Source organism: Mastigoproctus giganteus, chromosome 2 (genome assembly GCF_048544385.1).
Source record: "Mastigoproctus giganteus isolate SK-2022 chromosome 2, ASM4854438v1, whole genome shotgun sequence".
NCBI lineage: Eukaryota > Metazoa > Arthropoda > Arachnida > Uropygi > Thelyphonidae > Mastigoproctus > Mastigoproctus giganteus.
The window spans coordinates 9,925,090-9,950,153 of record NC_143576.1 but is presented as its reverse complement, the minus strand read 5'-3'; the positions used below and the strand labels follow the sequence as shown (position 1 = coordinate 9,950,153).

The 25,064-nt window shown below is 36.5% G+C and overlaps 1 protein-coding gene across 1 annotated transcript in view; it reads left to right on the top strand.

Annotated features, from left to right (window-relative positions):
- nwk (FCH and double SH3 domains nervous wreck) overlaps positions 1-25,064 on the top strand; it is a 505,896-nt gene that overhangs the window by 469,635 nt on the left and 11,197 nt on the right. Inside the window, exon 20 of the mRNA XM_090389564.1 lies at positions 11,372-11,442. Within this exon, the coding sequence (XP_090245690.1) occupies positions 11,372-11,442 (71 nt within the window). The remainder of the gene's footprint in view (positions 1-11,371; positions 11,443-25,064) is intronic.

Sequence of the window (25,064 nt, the reverse complement as noted above, 5' to 3'; positions counted from 1 at the left end):
TTGCTGATTACTTTTATATGCCAAATATCTGCATATTTCATACTCACATTTTTCTGCAATACAAATAATGGTGTCCAATGACTTTTAATAGGGATGTGTGTGTGTGTGGGGGGGGGAAGCTACAATATAAAGAACTTATAATAGTTAAACATTCACATTATTATACAAAAATAATTTTTGTTCTAACAAATGCCACAATCTTTTCATGTTAATCGAATTTTTAAAAGCCTATTCAGAATTCCTATTTTAATAATATTAAACATTTTTAGAATAGCATACTTCAGATTTCAAAACAAAATTTGCTTAACACAGGTTTTTTATTTAAAAAAAATTTTTTTCCATATAGTGATTGGAAAAATAAAATAATATTATTTTACTTTTCATTTACAGTATGGAAAATATTTTTTTACTTTATATTATCAAATAATATAAAAACAAATAGAATATAATGCCATCAAGTAGTATAAAATAAAAGCTATAACTATTAGCTGCCACCAAGGCCGGCTCGAGGGTATGTGGCACCCCTAGGCCAGTTTGGTTTTCAGTGCCTGATTTTTTTTTTTTTTTATTTAAAATTTTTAATCTTTATAAATTTTACAAAAGGGGCATGTCGTAATAGAACATATTTAAAAAATCTTACATAAAATTAAATTTACAAACTTTTATTTACAAAAGGTATATAACAACAATAAATTATTCAAAAACCTAAATAAAAAAATTCTTGAACAAAATATTTAAAATTATGCTTATAAAATAGGTGTATAATAATAATTTTGCAAAAACAAAGCAAAAAAAATCTTCTTAAATAAAGTATATAAGCTGTGTCTATAAAGTATAATAATAATTATTGAAAACTGTAGCAAAAAACAATTTTTTAACTAAATTAAAACTTTTCTGGCTTTTACTGTCGCAAAATTTGTTACCAATTCTTCCATATCAAGTTCTTTTAAAATATCTCATTCAATTGATAATATTGTTAAACCGTCTAATCTTTCCTGACTCATAGTTGTTCTCAAATGAGTTTAAATAAATTTCAGTTTCGAAAAACTCCTTTCTGTGCTAGCCACAGAGACAGGCAATGTTCGAAAAATGCGGATAGCAATGAAAGGTTTGGTAAGGAAGATGTTAATTGCTGATCACAAATGAATTGGAGAATTTTTGCGGATTTGGTGTGAAAAGTAAAATAGGCCCCCCGAAAATAAAAATTTTGATCAAAACGGAGCCCCATGCAAAATGGTGCCTGGTATGAAAAATCAAATAGGTAAACCAAAAACAAAAAATGCTAAAAACGATGCCCCTTGCAATACAGCTTTTGGGGGGCACTGCTTGTACCAACAATGCTTCAACTCTCTGAACCTCTTTAATACTATTACTTTTTTTTACGATGTTGGCACCCCAAAGTCATTGTGCCCCTAGGCTTGTGCCTAAGCCTAGAGCCAGCCCTGGCTGCCACTAATGTGAACAAATTTATGATGGTTCACTCAGAAATCCAATTAGCTCTTCAATAACCCCAGGGGCTCACACTGGTGAGTTATGGGCTTGGCACACCCAGGTCCTGAGCTGGATATCATCATTCTTCTCTTTCTTAGTGATTCCCTTCCCTTCTACTTCTGACTCTTATTCTCTCAGGGTAATTCAGAAATTTTTTTTGGCTGGTGCAGCATAAGCCTCAGGCTTCCTTGCACCATATGGCTAATAATAATAAAAAGGAAGCACAGGATTTCAGTGTTTCTAGGAATAGAGGACTTTAGAGCAGGGATTGAAGACCTCTTCCATTTTTATTAAAGAAATTGAATTTTTTGGAAATAAATCAGTGGTGGCAGTGCTGCAGTTCTTTGAGCAGCAGAAAAATAACAGTAAACAAGAGGAAATAATTTGGAGTATACTAAAGATGATATATATAATGCCAATGACACAACGCTTTCCTCTCAGGGAAGTGCTACATAATTAATTTATATTTTATTTTCCATATACAGTAGACCCTTGCTAAGGTCATTTTGCTTCACTAATTCAGATGACCTCGATAGGTCATCCAGATTAGTGAAGCAAAAGAATACCCTAAAAGACAAAAAAATGTAGAACACAAATAAATAGAAAATTTAATTATATAGGATCATTGTGGAGCCTTTATTTAAAAACTATAAAAAGACAATACATTTCTCCATCGATAGAAGACTCAGAAATTGTACAGCAGACTCTTGATTAACCAGGATATTTCAAGACACCAAAGTTTAAAAAAAAAGACTAAAAAAAAAAATATTCACCGGAAATCATAAAATTCAAGTAATAAATAGAAAGGTATCAATAAATGTTTTGCAAGTCATAAATAAGTGTGACAAGAAGTGACGTTATAAGTAGTGATTGCAGATGAATGTACTTATTATCCTGCAATCCCTGCTGTCTTCATACCAGCCACTCAAAAAACAATGGAAAGAAAACAAATGTTTAGTTTGATTTAGTGTCACGTAAACTGTTGTGCTCCATCGCACTGCAAAAAAAAAATTTTGTTATTTATGTTAGGAGTGTAAATTTTTTTTATTGTAAATATTTTTTTGTTTAGAAATTGTGAAAATGATGTGTAAATGCAAAAGAGTTGTGCTTTCGATTGAAAAAAAGTCGAAAAGTTTGAAAATGGTGCATCTGTTAAATCCTTAATGAACCATTATAATGTTGGTAATCAAAACATATGTGACATCGTAAAAAATAAAGGGAAGCTATTAGATTTTGCGGGCACATCTGATGGCATTAAAGGCATGACTATCAGAAAGACGATGAAATTGTCTGCATACGAGGTTCTCGACAAGGCAGTGGTGTTGTGGTTTAGCCAACAATTACATAAACCCATAATATATTAAAATATGTTAACTTGTGTACATAGATACATATAAAGAAGTATGCAAATAAAGTGATATAAGCAATAACACCTGTCTGACTCAGAGTTAACAATAATACTGAATAACATGCAAGACAATATGATATATGTTCCGTCTCTCTACACAGTCAGAGTGACTTATCTGCCTTCCTAAATCTCGTGTATCTTTCAAAGTACAATACCCAATTGTGAAAGAATTTTTTGTATTTCAATCCAGATTATCCGACATCCCAATGAACTGTTACCGGATTAGTGAGGGTTTATTGTATAGTGCTACTGTTACTCTCAGACGGTACAATGACTTCAGTTCGAGGGCACCTCTGTAGCCAGGTGGGAAGGAGCAGCAGTGCGTAGCACACGCTTCTTGATTAGACCGGGGTTTGAGCCCGTCACCACCAAATACGGAGAATGTGGAAAGGTCAGCGAATGACCACCACATATCCCGGAGCAATATGGCCTTAGTTGCTAATGCTCCTAAAAACCAAATAACTAACTAACTAACTAACTTCAGTTCGAGCCCGTGACCACCAAATACGGAGGATGTGGAAAGGTCAGCGAATGACCACCACATATCCCCGGAGCAATATGGCCTTAGTTGCTAATGCTCCTAAAAACCAAATAACTAACTAACAATGACTTCAAAGGAGAGAAGTAGAAAGCATTTTTAAATGCATACTTCTGTATTATCCTTCTGCAGTTTTTTATAGGCACAAAGTAATCCAAGTGTTTATCATCAAGATGTATGCACACCCAAAATGTTTTTAGCATATTTGCTTTTTTACTAATATGTTCTAACCTTTTCACAGGTAAATTTTTTTGGATAAATTTGGAATTTTGTAAAAATCAAAAAACAAAAATGCATATAAATGCCTTTAAATAATAATTTTTTTCCTATTTTGACTTTATAGCCAAACATTAGAATGAGATTATTGTCAAAAATAAAATTAAAATCACAAGTTCATTAAAAAAAAATTGGAAAAAAATTAATTGAAAAAATAAAAAATGAAAATAAACATGTAATAATTTGTTATTATTTAATTTTTTATTTGCAGTAATATCCTCTGTGCTTATATATGTATTATTTGATTCAGTTTCATCAATTAGTATTAGTAATGGTTACATGGTGCAAGAAAGCCTATGGCTTATGCTGCAACAGCAAAAAAAAAAAAACCACTGAATAAAAGAATGATAAAAAAGACGAATAATTAATAAAAGAAAAGGAAATTAAAACAATCATCCTATGTGTTTCCCTCACCCGAAGGTACTATCCAGATGACCTTTGAATTTCCCCAAACTATCAGCCTCTACCACTCATGTAGGCAACTTATTCCAGTAATTTCTAACTCGCTGGCTAAAATAAAACTTCTTGCAGTCCAATCTAAACATCTCCCCCTGTAACTTGAATTTATGTCCCCTAGTTCTAGCATCATTTATAATTGAAAATTTTGCCCTCATTCATTTTACTGATGCCTCTCAGAGCCTTAAATACCTCAATCAAATCTCCTCTAAGGTGTCTCCACCAAGTCTAGTTCCAAACTTTGCAGCCCACATATTCAAAATCTTTCTTCATAAGGAGGCCCTTTTGCCGATCTCACCAGGCGAGTTACCTGTCTTTACACCCTTTCAAGAAGCTCGATGTCTTTCTTTAGGTACGGTCTCTATACTTGAACACAGTATTCCAAGTGTGGTCTAACAAAAGCCTTATATAATGGGATTATCATGTCCCTATCTCTACTTGCAAAATTCGATAGATCATCGATAGGACACCATGGGCCTTCCTTGCAACCTGTTTACAATGCTCAGAGAATTTCATGTCTGACCATATCGTAACACCCATTTCATGTCTGACTGTATTGTAACACCCAAGTCCCTTTCCTCCAGTAGTGGGTTTAGTTGAACTCCACCAAGTGAATAAGTTATTTTGGGATTACTGTTTCCCAGGTGTAATACCTTACTTTGTTGGATTAAAGCATAGCTGCCATTTTTCTGACCATTCCTGAAGTCTATCTAGGTCTCTCTGAAGAAGCTCAGCTTGACAGTGATCATTAACTACTCTACCAATTTTAACATCATCTGTAAATTTAGACATCATCCTTTATCCCTTCATCAATACCGTTTATGAAAATTAAAAACAACAGTGGTCCTAATACTAATCCTTGGGAACCCCATTTCTTACATCAACCCAATCTGAGGAATAGCCATTTATCACAACCCTCTGCCTCCTACCCTGAAGCCATCCTGATATCCATCTAAGGATTTTCCCAGTGATTCCAACCTGTTCCAGCTTATAAAACAACTGCTCATGTGGGACTGAGTCAAAAGCTTTTTCTGAAATCTAAATAAACAATGTTGAAATTATCCCTAAATCCAGCTCGTGAGTGACCCTTTCAAAATAGCGAACAAAAACATGATTTTCCCTTTACAAAACCATGCTGAGTATCCTTGAGAATTAATTCTATCCAAATGATCCTGAATTCCACACTTTGATCATTGCCTCTATGATTTTCCCTACTACTGAAGTCAGACTGACAGTTAAATTATTTCCCACTTCACTCTTAGAACCACCTTTATATATGGGAGATACATTGGCACTTTTCCAATCCAACGGAATCTCCTCAGAGTCTAGTGATGCTCACATAATTAGCTTCAATGGTTCAATGCACCCACTTGCCACCTCCCTTAAGATTATAGGGTATATTCCATCAACTCCAGCAGCCTTACTGGCCTGTAGGCTTGAAAGTTTTTTTCATTAAATAATCTTGCGAAATTTCAATATCATTAATTACATATTTTTCAACTTCGCTCCCATAATTTTCCATTGCCACGAAAGGTTTTTCATCTGGACAATTTCTTGAATTTTTAACCACATTATCTCAGTGCTTGTTAAGTTGGCCTCACTCTCTCCTGTGCTGATATTCAAACTGCTAAAATACAAGAACATCAGCCAATTCTTATGAACACAGTTGATAGGTGACACCGAGTCTCTGTAGAGTTTTAAGAGAATCTGTACATATATAGGCCTAATTTGTTGATACTGTGTTGACAGAATCTTGGAAATATGTATATGCATATATATTTGTGAAAGGTTAACCATGTTTGCTGTGCAGCTATCAAAACAGTATCTGATTAGGGACGGGCAATGATATTTACTTATTTAATGGTTCCCATTAAATAAGTGAATATCTGGTTCCCAGAGATATGACAAAAGAATAGAAATAATTGTATCCATCATCAATGATTATCTTCAGTTCTGGGTGAGTTAAACTGAATTAGCATTAGTAGAGGCATATGATGCAAGAAAGCAAGCTTATACAGCATGAACCAAAAAAAAAAAAAAAAAAAAAACTTCTCATTTCACCCATCCATTCACTCCAAAAGTTAGGGAAGTTGGCAAGTCTTCCTTGAATTTATTTAAGCTATCAATTTCCACAACGACCAATGGAAGTTTGTTCCGGCAATTAGCATTAGCATTAGTAGAGGCATTTGATGCAAGAAAGCAAGCTTATGCAGCATCAGCCAAAAAAAAAAAACCCACTTCCACTTCACCCCTCTGTTCGTTCAAAATACCTGTCCAGCTGAGCCTTAAACTTATTTAGGCTATCAACCTCCACCACAAGGGATGGAAGTCTGTTCCACCAACCAACCACCCGCTGGCTAAAGGCAAATTTCCGCACGTCTATCCTACATCTGTCTTTCCTCAATTTGAATTTATGCCCTCTCAGGTGATTTTTCTGAGCTAGAGGAAGAATCCCATCAGCATTGAGCATGCTTAAACCATTCAAGGCTTTATACACCCCTATCAGATCACCTCGCTGGTGCCTAGTCTCCAGACACTGTAATTTGCAAAACTTAAGCCTTTCTTCGTAAGAGCACCCCTTTGTTCCATTCACTAATCTTGTTGCCCTTCTCTGTACTCGTTCCAGCAGCTCTACATCCTTCTTGAAATGAGGCCTCCAGACCTGTATACAGTACTCTAGGTGTGGCCTGACCATTGCCTTATACAATGGAATAATCACCTCCTTATCCCTGCTGGAAAAATTCCTGTATATCATTGACAATACTCAATGAGCTACTCTTGCAGCCCGTCTGCACTGCTCAGAGAACTTCATATCTGCCTGCACAACCACCCCCAAGTCCCTTTCATTCTCTACCACTGTCAGTGCAGTACCACAGAGTTGATACGTTGCTCTGGGGTTGCTGTTTCCCATGTGTAGTACTTTACATTTGTCAATGTTAAACTTCATTTGCCACCTCTCAGCCCATGTGCTCAACCTTTCCAGATCCTGTTGCAGCAGCATAGTGTCAGTAGTGTCCTTGACAACCCTGCCAACCTTTGTATCATCTGCAAACTTGGACATTAAGCCCGATATACCATCATCAATATCATTTATAAATACAGAAAACAATAATGGACCCAACACTGAGCCCTGAGGGACTCCACTAATAACATCAGTCCACGATGAGCAGTGTCCATTGATTACCACTCTCTGTCTTCTCCCCCTCAGCCACCCCTTTATCCATAGCAGCAATTTGCCTCCAATGTCACACTGCTCCAATTTGTGTAGCAGTCTTCCATGTGCAACAGTATCAAAAGCCTTTCTAAGATCCAAGTATATAATATCAAAGTTATTCCCTGCATCCAGTTCTTTTGTGACTGCATCATAGTATCCAATCAAGTTGGTCAGGCAAGACTTCCCCTTAACAAAACCATGCTGTGTCTGAGCTATAACTGAAGTCTTGTCTAAATGATCCTGCAGTGCTTCTTTAACCAGTGCCTCCATTAATTTTCCTGGAACAGAAGTTAAGCTCACAGGTCTATAATTACTTGTGTCAGCCTTTGATCCTCCTTTGTGAATTGGGGTCACATTTGCACATTTCCAGTCTATGGGTACCTCCCCTGAGTCCAAGGAAGCTCTCATAATTATGGCTAAGGGTTTGCTTACTTCCTTTGCTGCCTCCTTTAATATAACTGGATAGATCCCATCCACCCCGGGTGCCTTTCTTGTGTTTATCTTCAACAGTTTCTCCTCCACTTTACTCCCAGTTATTTCAAGATTCTGTAGCTTACTGCTAGAGTTGAATACACCTCTGGCATTCCCCTCGCTGAATAACCCCTCATGTGTGAATGTCGATGCAAAATATTCATTTAGTTTGTTAGTTACCTGAGCAGGATCATCAACAATTGACCCATTAATATCAAGTGGACCAATCTGATTCATCCCCTTCCTACTAGAGTTTACATAAGTAATCAACAACCCACTGGCTAAAGGCAAATTTATGCATATCTATCTGCAACTATCTTAACTCAACTTGAATTTATGCCAATTGAGATGTGCAGTCTGAGCAAGAGGAAGAATCCCATCAGCATTAAGCTTGCCCAAATCAAGGCATTATGTTCCTCAGTCAGATCACCTCGCAGGTGCCTAGTCTCCACACGTTGCAATTTGCAGAACTTAAGTCGTTCTTGGTAAGTACAACCCTTTGTTCTCCTCACCAATCTTGTTGCCCTTCTCTGTACTCATTCCAGTAGCTCTGCATCCTTCCTAAAATGAGGCCTCCAGACCTGTATGCATACTCCAGGTGTGACTTGATCATTACCTTATACAAAGGGATAATTACCTCCTTATCCCTGCTAGCAAAGTTCCTGTATATCATTGACAAGACCCCATTAGTTGCTCTGGCAGCCTGTCTGCACTTCTCAGAAAACTTCATATCTGACTGCAAAATTACCCTCAGGTAGTTTTCCATATGCAGTACTTTACATTTGTCAATGTTAAACTTCAGTTGGCACTTCTCAGACCATCTTCTCAACTTTTCTAGATCCTGTTGCAGTAGCATGCTGTCATTACTGTCATTAACAACCCTGCCAACCTTCATATCATCTGCAAACTTGGACATTTAGCCTGATATACCTTCATCGATATTATTGATAAATATACAAAACAACAATGGGCCCAACACTGAACCCTGGGGGACTCCACTAATAACATTAGTCCATGAAGAGCAGGCTCCATTGATAACCACTCTGTCTTCCCCCACTCGACCATCTTCTTATCCATTGTAGCATCTTGCCCTTAATGCCATACTGCTCCAATTTGTACAGTAGTCTTCCATGTGCCACAGCATCAAAAGCTTTCCTAAAATCCAAGATTTGGTCTAAATAAGAAAATAGATTTGTTATAAATAAGAAAATTTATTTAATAAACATAGCTAAAACACTGCAATCTTTAAGTAAACCATCCACACAAATTGTTAAATGTGAAAGTAATAATGAATTGAGTTCCTTAGAGTGTGCAGTGATCCTGTTGGATAAAACTTGAGCTTGGACTGTCGAGAAATGTGCAAATGTAAAAACAGTGACATTTAGAAGGAACTGCTATAAAAAGAGTTTTATTATGATTATAAGACCATGTAGCATTTACATGTGGCAGTCAAAAGTCTTCCAGCTGTGAAACATGTAACAAGATAAGAAGGATCTGTCCTCAGTTTACTGAATATATGGATGTATATCAGTGCTGGTCTAGTGAATTTTTTTTTGTGTGTATGAATTATGCATTAATTGATTTGGATATTAACAAGTTTACTACAGAACCTGGCATATTGCTATATAAGGATAAAATTTCTGTTACATATGTAATCTCTTCAAAGAATATTAAACATAAAGGTAAAAGAAGGTAAACTGCAGTCAATCCACTGATGGATGGAACCTCCTCAACAATTCATGTTGAAGGAAATGGACCATAATCTGCCATGCTGGTCTAGTCCGAGTTGGCAGAGTGACTGTATTTAGCAGTCAGGAACTTGAACTACAGTCTACACCATCTGGAGACTAGTCATCTGCGACATGATCTGATTTAGGTGTTTAAGGCTTTGAATGGCTTGAGCAAACTCAATGCTGATGGGATTCTTCCTCTTGCTCAGACTATGCACATGAGGGGGCATAAATCAAATTGAGCAAGGATGGTTACAGAATAGATGTGTGGGAGTTTACCTTAAGCAAACTGGTGGTTCATTGTTGAAACAAGCTTCCATTTGTTGTTGTGGAAGTGGATAATTTGAATAAATTCAAGGAAGGACTATACAGACTATTGGAGGGGATGGATAGGTGAAATGGGATTTTTTTTTTTTTTTTTTTGTTTCCTTTCTTGCATCATTTTCCACTATTAATACTAATACTATTTTACTAACTTTCATTCCACAGGAGGCTTGTGCTGGTATTGTTCTTTTTTTAATAGTTTATTATAGTATGCTTAAGACTTTCTGTTTTGTGAGGTAGGGGGAAGATGAATGTCAGATGGAATGGATTTTTCCCAAGGAACTGTCATATTACAGATGAATGGCATAATGGCAGATTCTAATTTTGAAACGCTGATTTTCAAAGCATTCTTAAGAGTAAGAGTAATTTCAATGTATACACACACAGGGGTTCCTTGCTACTACCTTCAATGACACACTGCCTTCTAGGCAAATAATAATAATAATATTCATATTTTCATCCTACTTAGTACCAATTTTTTCACCAGATCTTTGAGCCGTAGTCAACAGGTGACATTTTTTTTTTTTATCACCACACTTTTAATCTTGGTGCCTCCGTCCCCAGGTGGGCAGGAGCAGCAGTACATAGCACACACTTCTTGATTAGACCGGGGTTTGAGCCCGTGACCACCAAATACGGAGGATGCAGAAAGGTCAGGGAATGACCACCGCATATCCCCGGAACAATATGGCCTTAGTTGCTAATGCTCCTAAAACCAAATAACAAACAAACTTTTAATCTTTTGTAAACCTGGTGTAAGAGAAAAACAAAACGTCCACTTAAGATATTTGGCTCTTCTTGTACACATAGCCATATGAGTCTAGTTATTCTAAACCCTTCTCTCAACTGGCTTCATGCTCCTTTTAAAATTTTCTGGAACTTTGGCTGGTTATGATGTTGTATTTTACATAACATTAATTCAAGGAAGAACATGACAAACTATTGAAGGACATGGATAGGTGGCTTTGACTGGCTATAATGATGTATTTTACATAACATGCTGTATAGAAGTAACTTTTTAATGTTCCACAATAATAGAGTTTCAAGTTATTTGCCATGGCAAATACATTGGATCATGGTTAATGTGATAAAAATTGAAAACTGTAAGATCACAGATGTTTGGTTAAGGGTTAAATAAAATAAAATAAAACAAAAAAAACATTTTCTTATGTACAGTTTATTATTAGAACAAAAATTTTAGTCATGTGTGCATGCATGAGAGAGAGAGAGAGAGAGAGAGAGAGAGAGAGAGAGAGAGAGAGAGAGAGAGATTCATACCAAAACTGGTATCTGTATATAATTATTTTTGATCATATTTTAAGAAAATGATACTTCTTAATTTGTCCTTGTCATAAAATAGTGCATTTTTCTTATTACTGAGAACTGTATAATAATCTGAACATTTCTTTACTCTTTTGCTTAACTGTCTTCCCCATTCCCTCTTTCATATTTCTTTTCCCAAGTTACAGAAGAGGCAGTAAACTATGCCCCTTTGGTTTCTAGCCCAGATAGTCCTACCCGTGCTCTGGTAAGTGCAAGAGCTTTTTATTATATTTTATATATGAACAGGATTTTTTATTATATTTTACGCATGTATCTTATTTCACTTTAAAATTAAAATAGAATATAAAATACAAAAGTACATGGATAAATGAGGTGGGCAGGTTTTTTTTTTATTTTTGATGATGTATAAGCTTGCTTCCTTGCATTATTTCCCCCTAATAATACTAAAATGATAGAAAGAATCATTAATAAATCTGTTAATATATCAAAATAATGTGAGTGGTGGGGGACAGGGTTATCCAAAGATTTTACTCCATAAGTTATTCCAGGTTTTCAGTTTTACACAACATGCAAATCGAGTGCAAAATGCACTTAAAACACATAAATGTAACCTTCATTCATAAACATAATATACAACAAAAAAATAATATAATAGGGACTAGTGCAAAGTGATCAGAATAGTCGATGTGTCAATAAAATCCCCTAAAACAACAAAACACAAACATTATTTTTGTATTCAGCTATCTGCATTACAAGTCCTATTCACTATGTGATTAATGAAAAAAAATTAATTAGAAATTAAAAGATAGCAAAAATAACCAACATTTTGCCACTTGGGTGATCATGCAGCATTTTCCAAACATTTTTGAATAAGAAATGGGAATAACTGGCTCACAGGAAAATCTGACAATGAGTGAAAAAGAAGAAAGGTTTGGTGAACCTTTTCAAGGATGTTTCTTTTTTCTTTTTTTTTGTCTTTTAATTTGAGAAGAGTCACTGCTAATGAAGGATGATCTCACTTGATCAAGTGGAAGAAAGGATTCAAGATTCATTTTATACTCCTTTTACCCCTGAGGGTTAGTTTTTTTTCACTCCGGTTACTGGCTGTACCATGAAGAGGCAGGAGTAGAAGTTTGGAAATTTTATTTCAGCAAAAGAGTAATCAAATGTTGGAATAAACTTCCACCTAACATTGTGGAGATAGGTAGTTTGAATAAATTTAAGGAAGGATGGGACAAATTATTTGAAGGAATGGGGGAAATGAACTTTTTTTTGTTTGTCTGCTGCTGTATAAGCTTTGCTTACTTGCATCACATTGCCAATACTAATAGTATACATTGTGACTATATCTGAAACCTCCTTTCCTGCAGTATGTTTTCTCTTTCACCACATTAGTTTTTACTCTTCCTTCAATTAAAATATGAGATGAACTTTCATAGAAATGAACATTGAAAATGAAAAAAAAAAAAATTAGAAATGAAATGAACTCTGTGGCTTCTGTGAATCTCAAGATTAGTCTTCAGCAATAATATTTTGTAATCTTTAAGTAAACCTTTTAATAAATTTATTTTGTTAATAATAACAGTTTTTTTAGTTAATGCTAAGTTTACTGAATAAGCAAAAGCACTAAAAGAGAGAAATTTCACCCTTTATTTGCATAGCTTCTTAGAGACATTTGCAATTTTGGATATGAGAGCCTGATTTACCTTCGTAATATTTCCAGGTTGTGAATAAATGGCCTTTTTTTTGTTGTTTTGTTTGTAAAGTGTGCCAGATTTTAAACATTTCTGAGGTGCTGAATTTTATATTTATATTTTGTATAATTTTATATTAAATTTTCTGATAAAAATTTTTGATAGGTGAAATATAAAATATGCCAGATTTTTAAAGATTTCTGAATTATAAGATGATGAATTTTTCAGTTTTCAGTATATGTATATTGTTTATAATTTTTTATATTAAATTTTCTCATTAAATTTTTGACACGGCTACGGAGGCACCTCAAAACAAATGCCATTGGGTGTTGTGTTGCAGCAGTCTTTCCCTCATTTACAGTATAACTGCTATATTGGTTGAATATAGCAGTTATACTGCAGAACTGTACATAATTCAGTAAGTATTAGATATCAGTACCTATCATTACACTAATAGCTTAATATACACAGATTTCATGAGTGCAGTGTCTGCAATGAGTAATAAATTCTCATTCTCACATCCAAGTAAAGCAAGTTTGGTCTGTCTAATTCAGGATAATCATACTATAAGTTTTTTGCTGGATTTCAGGACATGCGGACAACACTAGTAATGAAAGTGCAGATCAGGTAGTCAAACCACTAAACACCACAACAGCTCCATCTTACCAAGTACCCTGTACAGATTGCTTGACACATATCCTATAAATCTATACAGACCAATAGTTAAACATTTGACAGTCACATATGAATAGTAAATTATTCCAAATCAAATGTGAACTCAAATTAAATCAGTTAAACCAAATCAAATGTACCCTTGAAATGAATAATTTCAAGGGGTACAGCTCTAAAATGGTATTTTCAGGCCGGCTGCTAGTTAGTACATTGGAACAAACCTATTGGTAACTCATTAGGAGGCTTCCGGATCAGCTAGTGCATAATCTTGCTACCTCTACTCTGCCAGATAGTGACTGGAGGGAGTCAGAGTAGTGTGTGTATGCGGGCGGGCATCGTTGAGGCCACATTATGTCAAGGATCTGGGTATATTCTTACCATATGTATGCCATATCCAAAAATTACACTTTTTCTTACTACTGAATGCACCATGAATTGTCAAACTAATAGAGTAAGCTTATCTGTGAAAAGATCTAAACCTCCCAAACATGTCCTAGTTCATTTCACAAATATACGTGGTCTCAATTCTAATCTCAATGATGTCCATTTCCAATCTCAATGATGTCCATTTCCACTTACAGTCTGCCAAACTCCATGTACTTTTTCTGACAGAATCTCAGTTATCGGTTGATTCAACTACTGCTCATCTCAGTTGCCCAAATTATTCGCTGTACGATTCCTTTCACCTCAAAGGTGGTACTTGTGCATATGTCCGTTCCGATATTCCCTGTCAGAGACTTGGTAATTTGGAATCTCCTCTTTTCGATCTTCTCTGGCTTAAAATCTCTCTACTTCATTGTGTCAAATTCATCTGTTGTCCCAACTCCACTAATCACTTGGACCTCTTCAACTTTCTCTCTTTGCAACTTACTTTCCTTGGTGATTTTAATGTTCACAACTCCAGCTGGCTTCCGTTTTCTAGTCACACCGACCCAGCTAGTCGAGATGCTGAGGCTTTTGTAATTACTAATGACCTTACACAGATTGTTCATTTACCTACAAGTATACCGAACAATCCTAACCATGCAGCCAACACACTTGACCTTTTCCTCACAAACAACCCTTCTAAGTACACAGTCGAAGTGAGTTGTGATCTGAGGTCCTTTAGACACCTCAGATAAAAACTTGGTGATTATCTCTTCTCTAGTGGAGTCTTTATCTCATGGCTATTCCCAACCTCATATTGTTTGGCATTGCAAGGATGCAAAATGGGATGACCCGCGAGATTTCTTTTCTGCTTTTCCTTGGTTGGATTACTGTTTCAAAACTTCTGATGTCAATGTTTGCTCAGATTGTGTCAGTAAAATTATTCTTGTAGGAATGGAATCCTTTATTCCACGCTCTACTTTAAAATCTCATTCTTTATCTAAACCTTGGTTTTCCAATAAATGTGCTAAGGCTGTTCAAGAGAAGAATGTTGCATATTGTAATTGGCACGTTTCCAAATCTTCAGTTTCATTTTCTGCCTACACCGAAGCTTGCAACAATTGTAAAGCAGTTATTAATATGTCCAAACTAGATTTTGAACAGGCTAAGAGTAGAAAACTTGCTTCTTGCTCTAATGGTAGCCGAGCATTCTGGTCTCTTGCCAAAGCTGTTGGCCGCAACTTTTTCCCATCTCTGTCAAAAACAGTTGGTTCTGTTGTCAATTCAGCCAAGGATAAAGTTGACCTGCTAGCATCCCATTTTTCTTCCAACTCCTGTATTAATGATCTTGGTAAAACACCTCCCGCCATTCCCAACACGCTCCATTCAATGCCTCCTGTGGTCTTCCATCAAAAGGATGTCAGAAGGATTTTGATGAATCTTGATGCTAAGAAAGCTCCAGGTCCTGATGGCATTTCTCCACTTGTTCTCAAAACCTGTACTCCTGAACTTACTCCTGTTCTTTGCTGCCTTTTTTCACTTTCTTATTCCAAAGGTGTTTTTCCTTCTGCTTGGAAATTTGGTCTTATACAGCCAGTTCCTAAAAAGGGTGAAAAATCCCTCCCATCCAATAATCATCCCATTGCAATTACTTCTACTCATTCTTAAGTAATGAAGAAAATAAATTAACCGCCAACTCTTAAACTACCTAGAAACCTTCCGTTTGATCAACGATCGCCAGTATGGATTCCGTCAGTGTCGATCCACTGGTGATATTCTGGCTTATGTTTCCCATTTATGGACAAATTTAATGGAAAAATTCAACGTGAAACGCAAGCAGTTGCTCTTGACATCTCTAAGGCTTTTGATCGTGTTTGGCCTAAAGGTCTCCTAAACAAGTTTCCATCTTATGGGTTTGCCAACTGTTTTTTGTAATTGGTTATCCAGTTTTTTCTCTGATTGCTCACTGAGGGTGATGGTAGATGGCACTCTAACTTCTCCACTAATGCTGGTGTCCCCCAAGGTTCAGTTCTTTCTCCCACTCTTTTCCTCTTGTATATTAATGACCTTCTTCCATTGACTGGAAATCCTATTTCCATTGACAGGAATATCTGCTACCAATTCCTTAAATGCAAATCTGCAGGTAATTCTCCAGTGGGGTAAAGAGAACTTAGTTGATTTCAATCCTTATAAAACTCAGTCTTGTCTTATATCTCGCAAAAAGGATTCTTCTGCTCCTATGCTTATCTTTGATGACACTCCAATTTCTAGGCAAAATGATATAACTCTTTTGGGGATTACCCTGACTTCTTATCTCTCTTGGCACAAGCACATTACAAATATTGCTTCCTCTGCATCTAAAAAAATTGGTTTTTCTCTTTCGCTCTCTGAGTTGCTTTTCTTCTAAACTGCTGTATAAATCTCAAATCTGCCCTAATATGGAATATTGTTCCCACATATGGGGCAGTGCCCCCCAAAACCTCTCTCAGGCTTCTAGATTCCATTCAGAAGAGGGCAGTTAGGTTAATTAATGACTCCTCTCTAACAGAGTCTCTCCACTCGCTGTCTCATAGACGTACTGTTTCTGCTGCATGCCTTTTCTACAGGTACTTCCATGGGCACTGTTCTTCTGAATTGGCTTCTATAATTCCCGCCCTCTCTTTCAAAACAGTCTGAACATCTGCTGCCACTGGCCAACATCCATTTACTGTACAACTTCAAACTCACAGAACCAACTTTTCATCTTCCTCATTTATTCATTCAACTGCCGTTTTCTGGAACAACCTTCCTTCGTACATATTTCCTGAAAATTACAGTCTACAGAAGTTCAAGTCTAATGTGAACAAATATCTTCTTTCATCTTCTCAACCTCCAGCCCAACCATGGTACTAAGTACTATAGGTTCTAATACCTCTCGTGTTTGGGGTTTTCTTAAAAAAAAAATACTACAACTACGGAACTCCAGCTTCAGGCAAAATAGACAAGAATAAGAAGTAATACTAGCAAGGTGATGTGTAAAGTGAACATATCTGACTTGTTTGTACTCATGATGGACGATCCTCCCCTATGCATGCATTGCTCATTACAGCTGACAGTTAGACTTATCCTTTTAGACTGTACATTTTATTCCCATATCAGAGACACTTGCCCATCCACTGGGAAACACTGTAAATGTAATTAAGCTTTTTGCTTACCTGAAACAAACCCATCTGTATTAACTCTTCGAATATCAAGTAAGACTAAATTTCAGTGCACATTCCCAAATATTTGAATAAGCTCACTTTTGACCTAAGTTACCCTTTTGCCTTTAAACCATCTATACCACAACAACATTTTTCAATTTCAGTTCAGGCCCCCTTATCATTATTATTATTAGTCATATGGTGCAAGGAAGCCTGAGGCTTATTATACTGCACCAGCCAAAAAAAATTGAGTACCCTGAGAGAGAGAGAGAGAGAGAGAGAGAGAGAGAGAGAGAGAGAGAGAGAGAGAATCACCAAAAAGGAGAAGAATGATGATATCCAGCTCATCATCCTGGGTATGCTAAGCCAATACTCACCAGATGTGAGCCCTGGGGTTGTGTGTTTCATCTGAGAAAAGGTAAAGATGCCATCAGTATTTAGTTTACTTAACCCTTTAAAAGCCTAATGTCCTTCAATTAGTCACTATGCAGAGCCCTAGTTTTTAGAGACTGCAATTTACAGAACCCTAGTCTTTCTTGAATATCCTTTTATGCCACCAACTAATCTCATTGCTCCTTTCTGTGCCCTTACCAACAGAGCTGTGCCTTTCCTAAAATGTAATTTCCAAACTTGCATGTAATATTTCAGATGTTATACCATTCCCTTATACAATGGGACAATCATCTCTTTGCCATCTACCAGTTTTTTTGCACTGCACAGAGAATTTCATTTTAGACTGTACATGTACTCCTAGATCTTTTTCATACTGCACTTCCTTGAGTTTGGTACCATCCAGATGGTATATTATTCTGGGATTACTGCTACCCAAATGTATTACATTGCATTTATCACTATTAAACCTTAATTATCATTTTCTAGTCCACCCGCTGAGTTTACATAGATCCTCTCGAAGTAGCATACCCAGATTACTGTCATTTACCGCTGTGCTCACCTTTGTATCATTAACCTGAAGAAACTAAACCTGTTGTGTCTAGAAATACACTACTGAATTAAAGAAATATGTTATTATTTTATTATTATTATTATTATCCATATGGTGCAAGAAAGCCTGAGGTTTATGCTGCACCAGCCAAAAAAAAAAAAAAAAAAAATTCCTGCATAACCCAAGAGAGAGAGTCAGAAGTAGAAGGGCATCACCAAGAAAAAGATGAATGATGATATCCAGCTCAGGACCCTGGGTTTGCCAAGCCCGTACTCACCAGATGGGAGCCCCTGGGATAACATGTTCTAACATGTTTCTTTAATAGTTCATCAGTGCTCCCGTAGCCAGGTGGGAAGAAGCAGCAGTGCGTAGCACACGCTTCTTGATTAGACCGGGGTTCGAGCCCGTCACTACCAAATACGGAGGATGCAGAAAGGTCAGGGAATGACCACTGCATATCCCGGAGCAATATGGCCTTAGTTACTAATGCTCCTAAAAACCAAAACAACAACAACAATAGTTCATCAGATGAAGTTTCTTTTATTTGTGCAAGCTTTGCATTGCATTTCAAATATTCAGTAATGGTGAGCTTGTAGGTTTCTTTATCAGTGTATAACAGGTGATATAATTTTCAATGAATTGCTGAGAAGATATTGTCTGTGATATCATCTGTGGCTATTATCAATTCACAGACATCGAGTAGTCTCTGTTGTTTGGGTGGTTGTAGAAGATTGTTCTGGGTTAATTGGTAGTCTGCTTGAAATTATAAATACTGCTGAAATTAACTTTAAATAATGTTTTTTTATTTTTTTTTATACACCATATAGTGATTTTGTCATTTCGGGAATTTTCATGGTATTTTTGAGTTTTAAACATTTTGATATTGATTTCATATTGTTCCATATTGATTACACATATACTTTACAAAATGACTATGACACTGCTGTACAGTGGACAAATTATTTTTGTAATGTACAGCAGTGCAAAAATCCTTATTAATTAGAAATTCAGAGAAGTCATAAATGCTAACTTGGAAATAAAGTGGTGTAAAGAATTCCTTCCGTCTAATTTCCATGTTTCCCATCAGTGGGTAGCCCTACTCCTTTCACTAGAGTGACTAGCTGCAGCTGATTGAAGAGGCCCTTAAAAATTCCTCTAGTCTCCAATGGAAGACCAAAGGAAGGCATAAAACAGAATAGCCAAAAAAGTGTTGGGGATCTACTCTTGGTGGATATGATTTTGTGGGAAAATGAGTAAAAAAAACTTTACAACTTTCAGTTTCAGAATGTTTCAAATAGATTGGTTATTAATGTGATTCAGCTGTCTTTTTATTTGAAATGTTATTTATTAATGATTGCAATGAAATTTAAATAAAGAAGTGCACAAAAAAACTCTGAGCAAAACTAAAATTATATGTGCATGTAAAAAACAACACATGCAACTTTTAATTTTATGAATTATGTAATTAGTAACCTACCTACTGAGAAAATACTTAAAACAGTTTATTTTTGTGATACATTCACAATGGTTACATCACTAAGTATTAATACATCAACTCATAGGAATATTTTTAATAATCCCTTTCTAAGTTGATCCATATTCTTTCTCCCAAATAGCTCATCTTCTGATCTTCCTTATCAGTGTTATTGAAGATGAGAAGTGAGGGTGATCTAGCATGGATCCTTAGAGGACTTCATTTGGTGTGCTGAACCACTCTGAAGAATGTCCACTTATAGCTGTCCTTTGTCTCCTGTCCTTCAGCTAGCCCTTGAACAAGGATTTTATTTGTAATTTACCTTAGTTTATACTATAACTTCTCAGAATTGATTACCTGATTAGTCAGGAAAGACTTTCCCCCTTCATGAACCCATGCTGTGATCTCTTTAGGGTTACTTTTTAACTGAGGTGGTCCTTTATTCATGTCCTCAACCATAGATCTTGACACAGAAGTCCAACCAACTAGTCAATATTTTCTCATTTTCTCTTTAGCTCATCCCTTATGAACATTGCACCTCTCCAATCAAAATGTAATGTAATGTAATCCCAGAATGTAATTATGATTTGAAATTTCAATGCTCTTCCCTAGACACTTCTCAGAGGTAATTATATTGTTTATTCCAATTATTTTTTCACAGTCTTCCCCCAGTTTGAACATTCTTTTGCGTGTAAGCATTGTTGAAAATTACCTGTTTAGCTCATCTGCCACTTCATCTGGGTTGTCTGATTCCACTCCCATTCTTCTTTCTTGTATCCATATGTGAGTGTGGCACCTCCGTAGCCAGGTGGGCAGGAGCAGCAGTGCGTAGCACACACTTCTTTATTAGACCGGGGTTCAAGCCTGTGATCACCAAATATGGAGGATGCCGAAAGGTCAGGGAATGACCACTGCATATCCCCAGAGCAATATGGCTAAATCTCCTAAAAAAAAAAAAAAAAAAAAAAAAAACCAAACCAAAACCATATGTGAGTAGAGTTCCTTGTCCCCCCCCCATTCTTAGTTATTTTCATGAGTGAGTGATTTCTTATACAGGTAACCCCCATATAACATGGTACTTCTACAACACAGTTTTACTCTGACACAATTGCGGCAATCCTCACACAACATGCACTTATATAATATGGTTTCACTCTAACATGGTTAGAGAATTGCCTCAAACTGCACATAATACGGTGTAAGGTTATCTTTGAGCTTTTGTGCGGAGAAAACCCTGCTATTATGTTGGATGTAATTTTTTAACGTTTCTATTCTCTTTTATCAATCCCTGCTGTTGACTTGCTCGTGGCTATGAAAAAAAATTATTGGGAAATTCCTGTATTTTATATTGTTAGGAAATCCCCATGTTAAGTTTTGTGCTATTGAACTTGTACTTGTTTGAGAACATAAAAAATTGTGACTTCGAAGCGTGCAGTTCGTAACTTTTAAGATTCTTGTAAGGTTATTTCGATTTTTATTTGATCGTTTATAAATTTTTCCCCGTATGTATTACTAAACTTTGTTCTTAAGAACCATATTGGAATAATTTCTTTGTTGTGAATTACATTCCAGCCCTAAATTATGCCTAGGGAAAGTAAAAAAGCACCCACTGCTCCAAACACATTTTTTAATTGTGGATTAAATCATAGCTTTATCACTCAAAGAAGTAAAACTATCAACATTAAATGCATGTTGGAAAAATGTATGGCTAGAGTCAGTTCATTCAGGAAATATGGTCAAACAGGTAGAAAATGGAATCCATGAGATAGTAGGCCTTGCTATATTGGTAGGAGGGGAAGGTTTTGACAATATGACTACTGAAGATGTTCAAAAATTACTGGTAGAAAAAAAGGCTGGTGAAACGGATTTGGTGGAAATGGCATCAGAGGTGAACCAAATCAGTTCAGATAGCGCAGATTTAAATTCTGAAGTTCAAATTTTACACTTACTTTACTAAAAAGTATACAGGAATGCATAAACTTAGCCGAGCAATTAGAATCTTATTTTTTGAATGCAAATTCTTCAACTAAAGGATCACAGAGTTCAAAAGGGAGCTTTAAAAATGGTTAAAGCTCCATTCCACAAAGGTTTATCAAGAAAAAGCAAACAAACACAGATTACTGATTTTTTAAAGAGAGCAGAAGATGCACAAAATGTAGATGCTGCAGAAGAAATTTCGGAATATTCTGCAACAGAGAAAAAGTTTTTGTTTGATTGTGCTTAGTAGCAATGAAGAGGAAGAAAATTAAATGAACATACATTATCTGACATATATCTATCACAGTTTGTAAGACATTTGTTCAGTTATTACTATTTTTAATAAAAATTAAGTTTCCGATAGTTACAAAAAAAGGTGTATTTTTGTTAGCTTTTGGAAAGTAACCCCTTTTTTGTACTGGTTCTTAGTTCCATATAACATGGTTTCCCACTACATGATGAGATTTTATAGGAACCTAACTACCGTGTTACATGAGGGTTACCTGTACTTGGCTCTCTCCCATCTTACCCCATCAGTGGGTTTGTTACAAAAATATTCTTATAACTGAAATAGTGAATGTGAATTAGTGTTTGATGATAGTGTAGTGTCTAACATTTTTTTTTTTTTTTTTTTTTTTTCATCATTTAAACATTTCCACTCACTTGTCATCCTTTGTTTTGCAATACTTTTTTGATAGTTTATAGGGTTCTGCTCTTTTGTCTTGTAAGAGTACAGTCTGAAGTACTGGATGAAATAAAATGGTTATTAGGTTATGTTCAGAAATCTCTGAGAACCATGGTTGCTAATAACAAAAAATGCTATTTTGGTAATTAGCATTGCAAAGGAGCATGACAGAATTAGGATTACATAGAAATTCCTTCCAAATGAAACAACAACAAAAAAAAATCCTTAGTCTGCAACAGCATTAGCATTAGTAGAGGCATATGATGCAAGAAAGTAAGCTTATGCAGCATCAGCCAAAAAAAAAAAAAAAAAAATACCCCCCATTTCACCCCTCCATCATTAGCCTTAAATTTATTTAGGCTATTAACTTCCACAACAAAAGATGGAAGTCTGTTTAACCAATCAACTACCCACTGGCTAAAGGCAAATTTCCACACATCTATTCGACAACTTCTTCTTCCAGTCACATAGTTCCCTGAGGAGCTGTTGTGGCCATCAACAAAATCCTCCAACTGCATTGATCATATGCTATATGAGCGGCATCACAGAATGTCATGCCCAAAAGTTCACTGATCCTATCCTTCCACCTAGTTGCAGGTCTTCCTTTAACAGCAGTTTTTGGAGTTGGTTTTGTTATGGTCTCTGTGGCATCAGATAATATGGTGCTATGCTATTGCCTACCACATGGCCAATTTTGAAAGGAGCTAGCTTTAATCATAGGAAGAGTCATCATGCATCTCACGAGAAGCTCTTGAAGTGGAAAGGTGCCTACAGCAAAGCCCCACTTAGTGTCCCCCATTATTATTTTTTTTAATCTTCAGTGAGGTGGCACATTATCACTCTTCCTCTCTCAATCTCCAGCTAATAATGTCCAATATTAGAAAACAGGCCTTGTGCATCGGGTTGCATTATATCATCAAAGTTTCTTGTGACGACCGACTAACTGGTTAAAATAAATTTATTAAAATAAAAATATAACATATACATAACATAAAACAGAAATAAAATAAAAGTATTAAAATACAATAAGATAAAAGCATTAAAATACAATAAGATAAAAGAGTTAAAATATATATAATAAACGCGTTAAAATATATATAATAAAAGCGTTAAAATATATAGTAGCTTTCGAAGCGAAGTGCCTCTTCATCAGCTAGTCTGTGACTAGTGTACTTCAGTATATATTCATGGTTACAATAGCACAAGTCAGCTGGGCATGGTCATATCACGAGTCTGGTGTCGGTAAAGCAGAATTACATACACGTGATGATCGCCAGCACTCATCACACTGCAATACAGTACATTCTATAATAGGGTGTAAATATACTCCCCTCGTCTGATTCATAGTACTATTATTGGTGGCTATGTGTAGTGCTTCAAGCCACGAGCGCTGGTGGTAATCACGTGAATAGTTGACGATTGCAATATCCTGTTGAGGATCAAGATTGTGCTGCTCAACCCAATAATGTTCGGCGACTGCGGAGCGTTTAAAATTAGCGGTTCACAGAGCCACCTCATGCTCAGAAACCCAATCTTTCAATCTTCTACCAGACTTACCTACATAACACCCCCCCACAATCTGGGCACATAATACGGTATACAGAAGCACTCCATAGGAAAGGAGGAACAGGTGTTTTCACCTTAGAAATAATGGATTGTAATTTTCTCCCCGGAAGTTGCACGCATCGTATATGTTGGAGACGCAAAATCCTAACAAGATGTTCCGACATGCCCGGATAATATAAGTGTAAGTGTGTTTAGGGTCAAGCGGCACCAGGGGTTTCCCCCATCTCCGTGTAGTTTACATTGTGGTGTGTTACAGTATGCTGTAAATGCCCGAGATTTAAAAGTGTGTGGAGACTGGGGGGAAAGACAGAAGTATGGGGTCGATAGAGAAGACAACCCTAGATGGTCAGTAAGGCATGCCATACCTCACCAGGTGAAGTATATGGGGTAGCAGGGGAGGGAGGAGACAGGAAAACCATTTCCTCTTCCCCCTGCCAGGGAGAGGAAAAAAGGTACCAGGCAAGGGAGCTGGTACAGATCGCCATTTGGCTACATGGCAGTGAGGCTGCAGCAGTCGTAGTGTAGTCATAAGATCATATCCAGTAGTAGAGTCACTCGTGGGACAGTGTCCCGTCCAAGTTGAATGTCTTTGTTTTTGATTCTCTATCTTCAGTTAGTGCATTTGTCAGTTTCACTTAGATCTCATATTTGTTGGTACATAGGCAGGGTTTCTTGGTTCCAGTGTTCATTCGTATCGTTGTAGGAAGTGCACAGTCACTATTCCTAGGTAAGACAGCTAGTATCTTTCACATAATTATCCTTCCGGTGTGTGTCTGAAAGGATGTTTTGATTTGTTATCTGGCTGGTCGTCTTTCACTCCTGTGTATTGCATTTAGCGTTCTCCTTCTTGAGAAGAGTTCTTGAGAGAAGTTAGTCAGGGCTCTGTATTCCTCCTCTGAATCCAGTAGGTGAAACTCTTGCACTCTGGGGAGGTATCTTATACTCATAATTAGAATGCACCTGATATCCTTGTATTGCGGGCAGTCATACATGAGGTGTTCCCAGGTTTCGATCTCTCCACATGTACAGCATGGGTCCTCTACAAGGGTGAAGTCCATTAACTTTGCGTTAAAGGGGCCATGTCCAGTTAGCAAGTATGTTGTTTGCAAACCCGAAAAGAACCAAGTAGGCGATTTTGGATAGATTTTTTCAAGTTGCGGCAAGAACTTGTGGGGAATTGCTCCTTTGTTTGTTTCTGCCCACCTGTCTTGCCACACTTGCAGCAGGTGAGACTGAAGCCGGATCTTTTCTGCCTTATGGTTGTTTGTTGGGTCTATTGTAAATTCCAGGAAAGTGGTGGTTATTCCCTTAGA